The 17,497-nt window shown below is 40.7% G+C and overlaps 1 protein-coding gene across 2 annotated transcripts in view; it reads right to left on the bottom strand.

Moving 5' to 3' along the window:
• The window catches only part of kiaa1109 (KIAA1109 ortholog), a 298,241-nt gene that overhangs the window by 198,300 nt on the left and 82,444 nt on the right, over positions 1–17,497 (bottom strand). For both annotated transcript variants that reach the window (XM_055647191.1, XM_055647198.1), the window contains exons 18-20: positions 9,353–9,531; positions 4,057–4,163; positions 1,261–1,457 (exon numbers count right to left, since the gene is read on the bottom strand). In XM_055647191.1, the coding sequence (XP_055503166.1) occupies positions 1,261–1,457; positions 4,057–4,163; positions 9,353–9,531 (483 nt within the window). The remainder of the gene's footprint in view (positions 1–1,260; positions 1,458–4,056; positions 4,164–9,352; positions 9,532–17,497) is intronic.

Genomic DNA, 17,497 nt, shown 5'->3' with positions numbered 1-17,497 from the left:
ACTGATTTCCAACAAGGTACTTTACCAAAGTGTCAACATTTAAAAAACAGCAATATATCAACCACACCACTGGTTCCTTTAATCAGATTCAACCGAATGTCTTTTTACGACTTCTCCAACATTTCTCATTTTTAATCTTGCCTTAAGCTTTTACTACTCGATCTGGAAACCCAGTAGTGCAATTATTCCAGAAAACTAATATTGTATCTGGAGCACATTCCAAGCACAACACTGTTATTACTTCTTCATATGGATTAAATTCAATCAAATCACACTGCAGTTAATTATACACTAAAATGAATGGAAGAGTTGCAAAGTAGTTTTCCTTTTAGATTAAACTAGAAAAGCAACGTTTGCATATTTTACATGACAGTATGACGGTCCCAATCATACTGAAATGAAACTGCTGCACAATTGTACCCGGTGGCTTAAATCACATCTCTAATTGCAGGCATGTCATGAGTTTCCTTTGTTCACACCCAAGCTATTTAAATGACAGGTGGTTGAGTTTAGCAATTTCTCCTATCATACATTAATTAGTAAGACTTATAATAGTAAGCAGAGGAAGCAGCACCTGCTCCAAGCTGTCCATTAGCTGCCACCTCTGCATTTTCACTCTTCCTTGGAAATGGAGTGTGCAGACAAAGGAAGAAAGGAAAGCAGACAAAGAGTGATGAAGAATTGCTAATCCTGTTTTTTCTGTAGCAACTCTGCGACGTGGACAATCTTTTCCCATTGAGAGTAGGGAAGATTCACAGACGAGGACATGACTTCCAAATTAAGGGACAGAAGTGTAGGGGTAACATGAGGGGGAACTTCTTTACTCAAAGAGTGGTAGCTGTGTGGAATGAGCTTCCAGTGGAAGTGGTGGAGGCAGGTTCGATTTTATCATTTAAAAATAAATTGGATAGGTATATGGATGGGAAAGGAATGGAGGGTTATGGTCTGAGTGCAGGTAGATGGGACTAGGTGAAAATAATTGTTCGGCACGGACTTGTAGGGCCGAGATGGCCTGTTTCCGTGCTGTAATTGTTATATGGTTATAAGTGTAACTGTATAAACAAGCGGGTTCACAATAGCACCAGCACGAAGCAGATTGATGACACTTAGTGACAAACCCCAAATGCCAGAACATTGACAATGTATACACACATTCTCTGCCTCTACTGAAAGGGACAAGACTCAAAAGACAAACAAGAAGTTTCAAATTATTTAGAAAATCTGTTTGAAGCAGAAGATGAAGAAACACATTATCTTTACCTTTATACACAACAATGCTTTAAGCAGTGCTCCATAAAGAATGATTTGTGAATCTGGTGCCATTTCTAGTTCCACATGTAGTTTATCAGGTAAGAGTTCAGCTGGATCTATCCGTGATTTATGTGAAACTGTAGGAGAGTGCACAATTCGATCTGCTGCCTTTTGTGATGATCTGGATGTCATCTGTTGCGTTTCAACTACATTAAGAAAGAAAATAATGTATATTTAATGAAAAAGCATATTCTAGATACATTTGTTATTGAAATTAATATTAGTATGTCAGTCCGGCCATATCATATATGGTTCTCTATATCTTCAAGGTTCACTCTCCCGCTCAACTTTGTGTCATCTGCAAACTTGGAAACATTACATTTAATTTCATCATCCAAATCATTATTATGTTAATAGCTGGAGTCCTAGCACCAATCCTCGTAGTACCCACTAGTCATTGCCTGCCACTTGTAAAAAGAAAGCCTTATAATATCATGGGTCAATTTTGCACTCTAATCTCTCTTATTGTAAACTTTCTGAATGTGTAGATATTTCACAAATTCAACCTCATCTTTTCTGTGAATTATAATCTCAATAAAGTCCTGCAGAATAGTCAATCACAAGTTCCCTTTCATAAATCCACATCAACCTTGTCCAATCCTATCACTTTGCTGAATTACAAACCTGACCCTCAATCCTTAGATTTGCTACATTTTAAAAAAATGTCTCCTCCTTCAATCTAATGCTATGCCCAATTGATTTTGAGATCCATAGTTAAGCCACCTTTCCAGTTTTATTCTTGAACTAGGCAAAAATGAACGATTGTTGTAATTCATCCATGCTATTTATTAAATGCTTGCCATTGCCTATACACTGTCAACCCTTTAAATACCATTACCTGATCTATCATAGATATAGCTAAATTACCGGGCGCAGAACATGAAGAAGGGTGCAAATATTAGAAAAAGCTAGAACACACCTTAAAGCTTTGACTCTAATTTTGCAATACTTTTATGAATGGGAGGGATACTAATGAGCTACTTAAGTTTAAACCATCCAATTACTTGTCAGTCAATCAAATGAAGGTGGTAGATCCATCACTCACAGTATAAATCATTTAGAAAGTCCAACCTCGGATAGTCAACAATCATTTGTTAAAGGAAAATTCATATTTTGACAATTATTTTATTTTTATGGAGGAAATGATTTTAAAGTAGGATTCCAGATTAAAAATGAACAACTAATTTAAGAAGGTAGACACAAGTAGCTGGAGTAACTAAGCGGGTCAGGCAGCATCTCTGGAGAGAAGGAATGGGTGACGTTTCGGGTCGAGACCCTTCTTCAGTCTGAGTTACTCCAGCATTTTGTGTCTACCTTTGATTTAAACCAGCAGCTGCAGTTCTTTCCTACACATAACTAATTTAAGAACGTTGATCATGTTGGTGAGAACTTCAGGCTTTCGAAAGATATGAATGGAATTATCATGTGTTCAATATATCAGCAGATTTAATTCTAGTTGGAAAAGTACGTGCAATGAATTTGGAGAAACGACCTCAGAGTATGTTTCCACAAATCCATGAAGGATCCATAGGGAGGTAAAGTGACTAGTAAGTAGCAGAGAAAATGGAAACCCAACCAAACAACATCCGCTGACTTCCCATCATTTATGATGCCATCTATATCCTCAAAAACTCAAATCAATTTTGCTTTCATAAGTCAGTATAAACAGACCAATGTGGTCAATTACCCGGCTATCTTCAGTCTAAATTTACTTCAGTTCAAATCATTAGTAAAAGCTTGCCCTTGACATCAAAGACGAACTTAACCAAGTGTGGCATTAAGAAAGCATCATTGAGATCAGAGGAAATCTCTCCATTGGCTGAGGACAATTCTATTTCTCTATGATCTCATGGAAGGAATTCCTCAAAAGGAATGAAATCACTTTCCGAAATCATAATTGTGGAACTTCCCTCCAATTTAATTTGCTATATATGATATCAAGAAACAAATGAAAATACGAGATACCATAAAGACTATGGCCCCAAATCATTTCCAACCTGTAATGCTGAAGACTTCCATACTCTAGCCAAGCTAATCATGCAATGATTAAAGCAATCCAAAGCTATTTCCTGACAACATGGAATTTTGCTTAGCCACATCATGTTCACAGAAAGCAGGGCAGATCCAGTAAAGATAATTGCCATGCTACCAGTCTGGTCTCAATTATAATAGAAGGTTGATAAAACAGCATGATCAAGTAGCACTTTCACAGTGATACGCCAACCTTCCAATAATAGTTTGTTTCCATGTGGATTAAAACTTGCTTACGATGTTTTCCATATAATCAGCCGCTGAACTAATATTGCATATTTACAGCTGAAACTTTGATTTTGAATGCCTTTGACAGGTATTTCATTTAAATAAAGAACTGATGGATTTTATCGAAAGGGCATAAAAGAACAATCAACTGCTCACATAATTCAGTATATCTCAAGTTTAAATATCAACTGAAAATCCATTTTTTATTGGTTAAGCATTAAAAAATGAATCATTTATCTTTATTCCCATCTGAAAATTACTTGATGCATAGGTCATCTTCTAATGCTGTTTAGTTTAATATGTCATTAATGTTATTTAGTTTGATTTGTCATTAATTTGTGAATGGGCAAATAAATGAATATAAGATGCAAATCAGCATTGACCCAACTCAATAGGGGAACGCCAACTGGATAGTTTATTCCTGTCCTTTAAAACATTTGGAAAAAGTGAAAAACTAAATGAAGAAATACATAAATAGTTTCTTACAGCTTTGCTTCAGCTGTTCATCAGCTTTCTGGGGATAGATGGGATGCCAAGTATAGTCAATAGAGAGTAGAATAGTTGGTACAGACCAGCACTCAATCCAATCAGTCCTTTAAAAAAAAAATCAATATCCGAGTCAAAGAATTGTAATTAAAACAATGCAAACATCAAGAGTGCAATTTTTTTTTGTTCAAAAACAAATCACATTGTTAAAGATCTTTTATACTTTTCAAAGCATAAAAAGTGTTTGCTTATTTAATGTGACATCACATACAGATTGTAGGAAGTCTAAAACATTTGGCATCTTAAGTATTTAAGAAATGCTAAATTATCTCATACAAATTAACTGTCAAGCACAATCAGAAATGTTATGGAAAATGGTGCTTTTAGAACACAACATACATATTTCATAATACACATTTCATTTATGTTTCTGCTACTGGTATGCTGGGAGACCTAGTAATGGTTTAATTATCATCATGGGTTTCTTTAGGAAAAGGAAATATTTAAAGTAACGGGAATCTTCGGCTTTACATCCAGAAATAAGAATACAAGTTAAAAGTTATGCTATAACTATAGAAAGTAACAGAAGATTCTAATTGACAAAAATGTTAACTCTGTTGCATTGGCTACTAAGTGCCGGACCCGCTGCAAGTTTCTGCCATCTTTAGTGTTTATTTAAACTTCCAGCATTCTCATTGTACTTTACGTCCCTCTAACCATCACTGTGATAAAACTGTTTTGTCTGGAACCGCCTGTAGAAATTCTCACAAAATGAAATTACAGAAGGAAAATTACCTCCTTCTCTACAATTCCAAAGCTAACAAGAAGAATGTTGAGGATAACAGGAGAAAGAAGAGCGTTTCAAATGAGGCTGAATACACAACGGCAGACGTGAAAGAAGAAATCAGATTGGATGTGGGTGGGTAAGCAAGAAGTATCCACAAACAATATGTGTATCCTGTTTCCTCAAGTCTTGCGCTATCATCCTAATGGTGATAGCGATTCCGAAAAATGCAATGTTTCCTAATGCTTTTTAGTGGTGTGATAATCACATCTGATGTAATTATACACACAATAGTTGTCCATTTGAAGCATATATGTGGTGTGATGATTGTTTTCCCTGCCAAAACAGTTTATACCAACACTATTTTATTGGTCTTTCTACTATGCTTTGGATGTGATTTAGGAAATATGGCCAAACATTATCAGCATAATTAAAAATGTTCCTGGTGCCATTGTCTAATAATACCCTCTTTCCTTCCCGTTCCGAATATTTGAAAGCATCTTTCTGGTCGACACCTTTAACTTCCCTCAAATGCATGCTGTCCTCATTTCTTTAAACTTCTCTGGAATTATGATCTTTTCCATAATCATTAATATCACCATCTTCAAATTAGAATATAGAACAGTACAGCTCAGGGATGGATCCTTCGGCCCTCAATGCCTGTGCCAAACATGATGGAATTTTAAACGACTCCCTCCTGCACACATTCCATATCCCTCCATATTCACGTCCCTATCTAAAAGTCTTAAAGACCTCTATTGTACACATTCCCTGCACCACTCCTGGCAGCTCATTCCAGGTAACTTCCATTCTCTGAATTTAAAAAGTGCGTCGCAAATCTCCTTTAATCTTTCAGCTCCTCCAAACATTCAAATCATCTTTGTAGGACCTGCCCTGCCTGACACAAATCTGTGTTCACTGTCCCTGACTTTCCCATTAGTCCATTCTCTTCCAAATGCAAATAAATCCTATCCCTAACAATAACGTCTGCCATGGATGTGAGGCTCACCAAACTATAATTTCCAAGGTTGTCCCAAGATTCCTTTTGAAGCAAAAGAACATCAAAGGCTACGCTCCAGTCCTCCACAATGTTAGCTGTTGCTGGAGATGATACAAAGATCTTCATCATGTCCCCAGCAATCTCCTCCTTTGCTTCTCTTAGTAACCTGGGCTAGATCCTACCAAGCCCTGGGAACTTAAAAATCATATTCATGGAGTCATTTGGCATGGAATCAGGCCCTTTCACCCAACGTGCCCACGCCAACCAACGTGCCCCATCTAAACCAGTCCCACCTGCATGCATTTGGCACATATCTCTCTAAACCTATCCTATCCATGTCTGAAGCAGGGTCTTGACCCGAAACCTCACCCATTGCTTCTCTCCAGAGATGCTGCCTGTCCCGATGAGTTACTCCAGCATTTTGTGTCTACCTTTCAAAATGCTTCTTAAACGTTGTGATAGTACCTGTCTCAACTACCTCCTCCGGCAGCTCGTTGCATACACCCACCACCCTTTGTGTAAAACGTTACTTCTCAGGTTCCTATTAAATCTTTCCCACCTCACCTTAAACCTATGTCCTTGGGTTCTCGATTCCCCTACTCTGGGCGAGACTCTGTTCATCTACCCGATCTATTCCTCTCATGTTTTTGTACACCTCTATAACATCACCCCTCATCCTCCTGCGCTCCAGGGAATAAAGCATGACCTCCCAACTTTATACTCCATGCTCTGACCAATGAAGGCCAATGTGCTGAAAACCTTTTTGACCACACTATCTGTTCAAGGACAAGCTTTTCCAGTAAGTAAAACTCCTACGTATGCCTGGAACCCCCGCACATGCATGGACTTTATTAAGTCGTTAAAGGCATATTACACATATCATAACATCCCCCCTTTTTCCAAAAGAGAAAAACGTACAGATGTACCATGTATGCTCACTTGACATATATCTGTCCAAGTGAGAAAAGAGCACTTTTTTTTTAAGTAAAATTTCCGTTCCTTCTCATTATCTTATTTACATAAATTTGTTTTATCATACTTGCAACCCCATACAGACATAAAAATGTTAAGGTGTATTACGATGATCCAACATCGCTAGTTAAGGGTTGGATGATGATTTGCTGCTCTTCGTCATGATTCGCTTCGCTGTTTTGACAGCTGATTCTGCCTTCCCGTTCACTTTACTATAACCGGGACTGCTGCACAGGTGCTCAAAATCCCATTCCCTCGCGAACTGGCGAAATGCGACCGATGTGTACTGCGGCCCGTTATCGCTCACAACTTGTGTCGGGCGAAATGAGCTTTCAACTTGCGAATCAAGGTTGGACTGCTCGTGTCTCTCAGCCGGTCTACTTCGACAAAGTTGCTATGGTAGTCTACAGTGACGAGATAATCTTTCCCGTCCCATGTAAAGAGATCTGTGGCGACTTTCTCCCATGGCCTTGTCGGTAGCTCATGACTCATGAGTGTCTCCTTTTGCTGGCTCACCTCATAGGTGCGGCACACATCACATGTAGCAATATACCGCTTGATGTCGCTACTCACTGCCAGGCCAGAATAGGCATTCAGTGCTGGTCGCAGGCAGACTTCGACCCCTAGATGTGAAGAGTGTATCTTTTCTTTCATGTCTCTTCTAATTGCACGCTTTTTGGTATGATCATGCACTCGCCCTTGAAGATCAAACCATCTTGGACTGCGAGCTCATCCCTATAGCTGTAATAAGGTGTGAGCTGCTCTGGTAGCCTAATCTCGTTCACTAGGCCAACGACTGATAATGAAATGTTTCAGCATCTGTAGTGTGTCTTCTTTCGCTGTTTCATCCCGAATTTGCTCGAGACACTCTTCTCGAATTGGCAAGTGTGATGGAGTCTGAAGAAGGGTTTCGGCCCAAAACGTTGCCCATTTCCTTCGCTCCATAGGTGCTGCTGCACCTGCTGAGTTTCTCCAGACCATCTGCCTGATCTTGGACATCGCTTTGTCCTGCTCAGCAGACCACTCCCATGCTATGTCTGGTCTCACCAGCTGTCTGATGGGCTCAAGGGTATCAGACAGGCTGGGTAGAAAACGGCTCAAATCCAACTAGCCTCTGCACACCCTGTACATCTGAGGGAGCTCGCATATTGAAGACATCTGCGACCTTTTTGGGGTTGGGTTGCAATCCTGCGCCAGTGATCACATGTCCTAACATGGGTATCTCAGTTGCTCTGAAGACAGACTTGTCCTTGTTAAGTTTGATGTGGTGCTGTACACATCGCTGAAACAACTGCTCGAGCTTCAAGTCGTGGTTGATGCCCGCGTCTTCCATCGCCTCTCCCTGACCATAGATGAGGATGTCGTCTGCAACGCGGATCACTCCAGGTAGCCCTTCGAGTACTTGATGTAATCTTCGCTGGAAGATTTCAGACGATACACTTAAACCGAATGGCAATCGGCGCCACCGATAACGCGCAAAAGGTGTTGAACGTCGTCAGATTGCACGATTCATCATCAGGTTTCACCTGCCAGAAAGCTGAGCTCATGTCTAGCTCACTGAAGTTCTTCGCTTGGTTGAGATCTGACAAGATGTCCTCAATAACTGGGAGCGGATTGTGATCTCGCTTCAGCGCTTTGTTTAGCGGTCGTGGATCGATGCACACCCGTGGGGATCGCCATTCTTTTTTGGGGTTTTCTCCGCGACCACATGCTGGCTGACCCAACTCGTCGGCTCGTGAACTGCTGCGATCACGTGACGCTCTACCATGCGCTCTAGCTCCATCTTCACCTTCTGCTTTATCGCATGAGGTAATCGTCATGGCGGTAAGACTGTGGGTTGCACTTCCTCGTCAATCGGCAGGTGTGCTTCACCAGGCAGCTCTCCTAGTTTACGGTCGAACACCTCTGCATAGCGTTCTTCAGCCTTACACGCTTTCTCTTTTACCACCGTCGATGTGTGTACACTGAGAAAGCTGTCGTCATTTACAGTGATCAAATTCATTCGCTGACTAGCTTTGCTTCCTAGCAGTGGTGTGAAGCCATCAGTGACCACAATGAACTCCACAGAATATTTGCGGTTTGTCTTGGGGTTAAGTAGGTTAACCTGGCAAACTCCTTCTGCATCCATTATTCCATGAGCTTCTTTTGACATGGGGCTCGTGTGTGATCTACGCCGTGTAAATATCTGCGTGGCAAGATTTTCACGCTCGCTCCGCTGTCCACTTGGAAATCGACCTGCTTCCCACTGACAAGCATCGATGCCTAGACATCATCTCTAGGCCGCACCATGTTAATTGTGAGCGTGATACTATCAATGTGACGTTTCGGGTTCGAAACCCTTCCTCAGACTGGTGTATTTACAATTGTTTAACTTTACTTTGACATTGTACTGTGCTTTGGTGAAAAAATGAAAAGAGGAGAAAACTTCCAGCTCCTGACAGTCTTAGAAAGAAACATTTTCTAAAAGTTCAGAAAATGGCGAGATTTTAATTTTATAAGAGGAAGTCTGTTGCAAGTTAAATAATTACAGAAATACTTACTCTGGTTGGGTAACATTACGCCACTTCAGCTTTCTTGCTTTTTGACTACTTTGACTCTCACTTGAAGTCGATGGTTGAGGAGTTACCTTGTTGGGCTGGGAATCATTTACTAATGTCACAGTAGCATACCTGCTAGGATGGCAGTCTGGGAGGAATAAACGCAAATCTATATTTTCTGCCTGCAAATGAAAAATAAGAACAAAATATATATTGGAACATTTTTATTTGAAAACAGTTTTTGAAAAGTGAATTGATCTTTGTTTTCACACATCACATAACAGAGTAAATGATCAATGCTGTGTCAAAACATAGGTAAACTCCTTAAAAGTACAGCAAGTGGATGAATTGGGTCAGATAGCAAATGCCATTAAGATAAATTGGTTGAGAAAGAATAGTCGTTAACACTGGGAAAGGTGTTCTTTGAGTACTCGCATTGGATTTTTAAACCTGCAAACAATGCAAAAGGCAATTCAGTTCAGCCTTTCACACAAGACTGCAGTTCGGAAAAATACAGTGCCCTCCATAATATTTGGGACAAAGACCCAGCATTTATTTATTTGCCTCTGTACTCCACAATTTGAGATTTGTATTAGAAAAAAATCACATGTGGTTAAAGTGCACAGTCAGATTTTATTAAATGCCATTTTTATACATTTTTGTTTCACCATGCAGAAATTACAGCAGTGTTTATACATAGTCCCCCATTTCAGGACACCATTACGTTTGGGACACATGGCTTCACAGGTGTTTGTAATTGCTCAGGTGTGTTTAATTGCCTCCTTAATGCAGGTATAAGAGTGATCTTATCATTTAGTCTTTCCCCCAGTCTTCCCATCACCTTTCGAAACTTTTATTACTGTTTATCAACATGAGGACCAAAGTTGTGCCAATGAAAGTCAAAGAAGCCATTATGAGACAGAAACAAGAATAAAACTGTTAGAGACATCAGCCAAACCTTAGGCTTACCAAAATCAACTGTTTGGAACATCATTAAGAAGAAAGAGAGCACTGGTGAGCTTACTAATCACAAAGGGACTGGCAGGTCAAGGAAAACCTTCACAACTGATGACAGAAGAATTATCTCTATAATAAAGAAAATCCCCAAACACCTGTCCGACAGATCAGAAACACTCTTCAGGAGTCAGGTGTGGATTTGTCAATGACCACTGTTCGCAGAAGACCTCATGAACAGAAATACAGAGGCTACACTGCAAGATGCAAACCATTGGTTAGCCGCAAAAATAGGATGGCCGGGTTACAGTTTGCCAAGAAGTACTTAAAAGAGCATCCACAGTTCTGTAAAAAGGTCTTGTGGACAAAGATTAACTCATATCAGAGTGATGGCAAGAGCAAAGTATGGAGGAGCATTTGACAGTCCCACCATCCCGGGAATTAACCTTGTGAACCTACACTGCACTCCCTCAATAGCAAGTATGTCCTTTTTCAAACTCGGAGACCAAAATTGCACACAATATTCCAGGTGTGGTCTCACTAGGGCCCCCGTACAACTGCAGAAGGACCTATTTGCTCCTATACTGAACTCTTCTTGTTTTAAAGCCAACATGCCAATCGCTTTCTTCACTGCCTGCTGTACCTGCATGCTTACTTTCATTGACTGATGAACAAGGACCTCCAGATTCGGTTGTACTTCCTCTTTTCCCAACTTGACACCATATAACCATATAACAATTACAGCACGGAAACAGGCCACCTCGACCCTTCTAGTCCGTGCTGAACACGTATTCTCCCCTAGTCCCATATACGTGCGCTCAGACCATAACCCTCCATTCCTTTCCCGTCCATATAACTATCCAATTTATTTTTAAATGATAAAAGCGAACCTGCCTTCACTGGAAGCTCATTCCACACAGCCACCACTCTCTGAGTAAAGAAGTTCCCCCTCATGTTACCCCTAAACTTCTGTCCCTTAATTCTCAAGTCATGTCCCCTTGTTTGAATTTTCCCTACTCTCAGTGGGAAAAGCTCATCCACGTCAACTCTGTCTACCCCTCTCATCATTTTAAAGACCTCTATCAAGTCCCCCCCCTTAACCTTCTGCACTCCAAAGAATAAAGCCCAAACTTGTTCAACCTTTCTCTGTAACTTAGTTGTTGAAACCCAGGCAACATTCTAGTAAATCTCCTCTGTACTCTCTCTATTTTGTTGACATCCTTCCTATAATTAGGTGACCAAAATTGTACACCATACTCCAGAATTGGCCTCACCAATGCCTTGTACAATTTTAACATTACATACCAACTTCTATACTCAATGCTCTGATTTATAAAGGCCAGCACACCAAAAGCTTTCTTTACCACCGTATCTACATGAGATTCCACTTTCAGGGAACTGTGCACAGTTATTCCCAGATCCCTCTGTTCACCTGCATTCTTCAATTCCCTACCATTTACCATGTACGTCCTATTTTGATTTGTCCGCCAAGATGTAGCACCTCACATTTATCAGCATTAAACTCCATCTGCCATCTTTCAGCCCACTCTTCCAACTGGCATAAATCTTTCTGTAGTCTTTGAAAATCTACTTCATTATCCACAACCCCACCTATCTTAGTATCATCTGCGTACTTACTAATACAATTTACCACACCATCATCCAGATCATTGATGTACATGACAAACAACAGTGGGCCCAACACAGATCCCTGTGGCACCCCACTATTCACTGGCCTCCAACCTGACAAACAACCATCCACCATTACTCTCTGGGATCTCCCATTCAGCCACTGTTGAATCCATCTTGCTACTCCACCATTAACACCCAACAATTGAACCTTCTTAACCAACCTTCCGTGAGGAACCTTGTCAAAGGCCTTACTGAAGTCCATATATACAACATCCACTGCTTTACCCTCATCAATTTCCCGAGTAGCCTCTTCAAAAAATTCAAGAAGATTAGTCAAACATGACCTTCCAGGCACAAATCCATGTTGACTGTTCCTAATCAGACACCATTTAGATAATACTCTGCCTTCCAGTTTTTGCTACCAAAGTGGATAAGCTCACATTTATCTACATTCAACTGCATCTGCCATGCATCTGCCCACTCACTGAACCTTTCCAAGTCACCCTGCATTCTCATAGCATACTCCTCACAGTTCACACTGCCACCCAGCTTTGTGTCATCTGCAAATTTGCTAATGTTACTTTGAATCCCTTCATCTAAATCATTGATGTATATTGTAAATAGCTGCTGTCCCAGCACCAAGCCTTGCGGTATCCCACTAGTCTCTGTCTGCCATTCTGAAACCAATTTTCTATCCATATCAGCACTCGACCCCCAATACCATGTGCCCTAATTTTGCCCACTAATCTCCCATGTAGGACTTTATCAAATGCTTTCTGAAAGTCCAGGTACACTACATCCACTGGCTCTCCCTGTTCCCTTTTCCAAGTTACATCCTCAAAAAATTCCAGGAGATTAGTCAAGCATGATTTCCCCTTCGCAAATCCATGCTGACTCGGACTGTTCCTGTAACTGCTATCCAAATGTGCCGCTATTTCATCTTTTATGATTGACTCCAGCATCTTCCCCACCACCGACCGGTCAGGCTAACTGGTCTATAATTCCCTGTTTTCTCTCTCCCGCCTTTCTTAAAAAATGGGATAACATTAGCTACCCTCCAATCCACAGGAACTGATCCTGAATCTATAGAACATTGGAAAATGATCACCAATGCGTCCACGATTTCTAGAGCCACTTCCTGAAGTACCCTGTGTAGTGGTCATTCGGCTTTATTTCATGTCATGGCATTTGCCTTTAAATTTAGTCTGCCCATAATTATGTGGGTGGGATTTATTACGTAGTCTGAGGTGTGTTTGCTGCTGAGATTCTTGCGCACAAGCTGTACCTTTTTATTTTCGTTTTGGAGCTCAACATGGCAAGAAGGAATACCCTTCGACCATGTGGAGTTTTGCTGAGACATGAGGAGTTTTCTAACGATTATGTGATATGCTGGAGTTTGACGAAGATTAAAGTGTACGAGTCTAAGAAGAAGGTTGGATGAATATCTTACTGTTTGTCTTCATCAATAAAGAAACTATTAATCAAAAGACTGTGTTATGAAGATTTATCTGAAACTCTGAAAATCTCATGGAGAGCTCACATGCTTAATACGACATTCTCCTAACCCCATGTTGTATCCTAAGTGGCTAGGGGGAGCAATCTCTTGAACTATATAATAATCTGCCACTACACCCTGGGATGCAGACCATCAAGCCCCGGGAATTTATCAGCCTTCAGTCTACCCCAACACCATTTCCTGCCAAATATGGATTTCCTTCAGTTCCTCTGTCACCACAGATCCTCTAGTACATTTGCCTCTAGTACATCAGGAAGATTGTTTGTATCTTACTTAGTGAAGATGGATCCAAAGTACATGTTCAACTCGTCTGCCAGTTCCTTGTTCCCCATAATAAATTATTTCAGTCTTCAAGGGTCCAACTTTGGTCTTACCTAATTTTTTCCTCTTCACATACCTAAAGAAGCTTTTACTATCCTCCTTTATATTCTTGGCTAGCTTACCTTCGTACCTCATCTTTTCTCCCGTATTGCCTTTTTAGTTATCTTCTGTTGCTCTTTAAACGTTACCCAATCCTCTGGCTTCCCGCTCATCTTTGCTATGTTGTACTTCTTGTCTTTTATTTTTATACTGTCCCTGACGTCCCTTGTCAGCCACGGTCACCCTTACTCCCTCCCGTTAGAATCTTTCTTCCTCTTTGGAATGAACTGATCCTGCACCTTCTGTAATATTCCCAGAAATACCTGCCATTGTTGTTCCACTGCCATCCCTGCTAGGGAATCTTTCCAGTCAACTTTGACCAGTTCCTCCCTCATGGCTCCATAGTCCTCTTTGTTCAATTGTAATACTGACACCTCCTCCCTCTCAAATTGTAGATTTAAACTCATCGTATTATGGTCCCCAACTCCTAATGACTCCCTAACCTCAAGTTCTCTTATCAAATCCGGTTCATTACACAAAACTAAATCCAGAATTGCCTTCTCCCTGGAAGGCTCCAGTACAAGCTGCTCAAAGAATCCATCACAGAGACACTCCACAAATTCCCTTTCTTGGAGTCCAGTACCAACCTGGTTTACCCAGTCTACCTAGGTAAGACCTAGTATTACCTTTACGACATGCCAATTTTAACTCTTGATTCAATTTGCACCCTATATCCAAGCTACTGTTTAGGGTCTTTTAACCCTTACAATTCCTCGGTTCTATCCATACCGACGTTCTTAATTCTATGTCACCCCTCGCAAGGGACTGAATTTCATTCCTCACCAACAGAGCTGCCCCACCACATCTGCCCACCTGCCTGACTTTTCGATAGGACGTATACCCTTGAATATTCAGTTCCTAGCCATGTTTCTGTAATTCCCACAACATCATACTTGCCAATTTCTAACTGTGCATCAAGCTCATCCACTTTATTTCTTATACATCGCGGATTCATATACAACAGTTCAACTTCGGTATTCACCGCCCCTCTCACGCCGGTCACTATTGGCCTGACCTTCCTCTCTTATCCCTTCTCGAACTTTCCTTCCCATTAATTCGGGAGTCTTTTGTAACTTTTCCTGCACTTACTTCCCCTTTAACTCCATCTTTATACTCCCATGATCCCAAACATACTGCTGAAGCAACAAAGGAGTTTACCAAAGCTAAAAAATGGTCAATTCTTGAGTGGCCAAGTCAATCACCAGATCTGAACCCAATTGAGTATGCCTTTTATATGAGAAAACTGAAGGAGACTAGCCCCCAAAACAAGCATAAGCTAAAGATGGCTGCAATACAGGCCTGGCAGAGCATCACTAGAGAAGACACCCAGCAACTGGTGATGTTCATGAATCACAGACTTCAAGCAGTCTTTGATTGCAAAGGATATACAACAAAATACTAAACATGACTACTTTCATTTACATGACATTGCTGTGCCCCAAGCATTATGGTGCCCTGTAATGGGGGAATTATGTATAAATACTGCTGTAATTTCTACATAGTGAAACCAAAATGTATAAAAATGGCCTTTATTAAAATCTGACAATGTGCACTTTAACCGCATGTGATTTTTTTCTATTACAAATCTCAAATTGTGGACTACAGAGGCAAATAAATAAATAATGGGTCTTTGTCCCAAACATTATGGAGGGCACTTTTTTCACCGATATGTCAACTCCTTGATTGTGCATTGAAATCCTTGAATTGCATGGAGGTTCCCTACACTGATTGAGGAAGAGATTAAACTGAATTATCAAGAGCAGCAACATGTAGTAGCAGAATTAGTACTGTGTAGTAAGGAGTGAAGCTGTTACATTAATACTGGAGATGGAAGTAGTACAGAGGTAGACGTTTGCAGGCTGGGAGACAACAAGGGATAACAACGGTGTTTTGTGTGAAAAAACACATCTCTGACGCATGGATTCATTAATGCTGTCAAGACCACCTGCTTTCCATACTGCCAAGGATCCTCCCCATGACATCCATGAATGGAAATGAGCTTAGAGGAACGGATGGCAGTGAACAGCCACTGGAATGTGTGCTGCAAAGACCCCAGTGCAACTCTGTCCATGGCATGCCCTTAATTACATTTCACAACAATCTGTTCAGTCCAACCTTGCCACCTCATATAACCAACCCGTCTTTGAAAAGCCCATATGGTAACTGATGGCACAAAGGCAGATGGCATATCCACTAAAGTTGTTCATCTCAGCAGAAAAAAAAACATTGTCTGCAAATCCACAATCTCGCTGCCACTTTGTGGAAAGGATATATACGGGAATCTCAGAGATGCCATAATTATGGCCATCGAACTACAATCTATCACCAGGCCCCTCCTCAACTACCTCGACCCACTGGACAAAGAGCTGTTCCCCGAATCATATAGTGGATTCCATCAATTTAGAGGCGGAGTTCACATGATCTTCATTGTGTAACTTCTTTGGTGTGGGGAGCATTAACCACTTTTATTGTCCTTTTCACCTCACTAAACCCACTAACTCAATTAATCAGAAGGGACTGAGGAGTACTCTCCTTAAATCTGAATGCCTACATTAATCTCCATTTTATATCTGCGTATACATAATGCAAACCGTAATATTAAACAACTGGTCTATAACTAATCTTACAAAAAACAGCATCAAACAAGACTGCCATAATCATGTTGTTCACTATACTGTTGCACCTCACTTTCTACAAACCTCCCACAAGATTGGATGTCATCCTCAAAACTAGAGATAATGTTAAACCGTTGGTGACTACATGCTCAGTTATCCCAACTTCAATTATCAAACTGCACCATGCTGACACCTTGCTCCAACCTTCATGCACTCGGGCAACAAAGCATATCATAGGGCAGGCTTTACAATCAACGCCTACAAGACAAACATCATTTTCCAACCTTCCCCTGCTGCACTTGGTGCTCTTCTCTTACCAGAAAGTTTCTTATGAGAAATCTTAATGTTACTAGTTCTTTAGGCAGCTTGATGGCATTGACTTTTGACATCCTTGAATTAAAGTCCAAGAGCAACACAATTCCAGTTCATTGCCCAGAAACATTTTGTCAATGTTTTTGTAAAACAATAGTCATGCAAGTATCTATAGATTACCCATAATTTAGATAGCGACTCGAGGGCCTGAGATGTAGGGAGGGTTTGGGCAGGCTAGTTCTTTATTCCTTCAAGTATAGGAGACAAAAGGTGATCTTATAGGGATGAATAAAATCACGAGGGGAATAGATATTGTGAATGTACCGTCATTTTCCCAGGGTAGAGGAACCAAGGAATGAAATGCTTTGTTTAAATAAGAGAGGAAAGGTTTAGTCGGAACCTGAGGGGCTACATTTTCCACAGTGGGTGGTAGGTAGATGGAATAGGCCGCCCAGGCAAGTACAATAACAGTCAACAAAAAAAACCATTGCGCTGTCATAACTCAGCAGGTTAGGCAGCATTTCGGGAGGACATGGATACGTGTTGTTTGGGGAACTTCTGCTACAATGTGCATTTCCATTTATTATTAGATGTAACGCAAATGATGAATATGATGAATTACAGACCATCATTTGCATGGCATGGCACAATTAGTTATAACATGACACTGGTTGGGAACTAGAAAACCGCTTAAATGTT

The sequence above is a fragment of the Leucoraja erinacea genome, chromosome 1, assembly GCF_028641065.1.
Source record: "Leucoraja erinacea ecotype New England chromosome 1, Leri_hhj_1, whole genome shotgun sequence".
Lineage (NCBI taxonomy): Eukaryota > Metazoa > Chordata > Chondrichthyes > Rajiformes > Rajidae > Leucoraja > Leucoraja erinaceus.
Note: the sequence above shows the minus strand (reverse complement) of the source record. Positions and strands in the feature narration are given on the sequence as shown.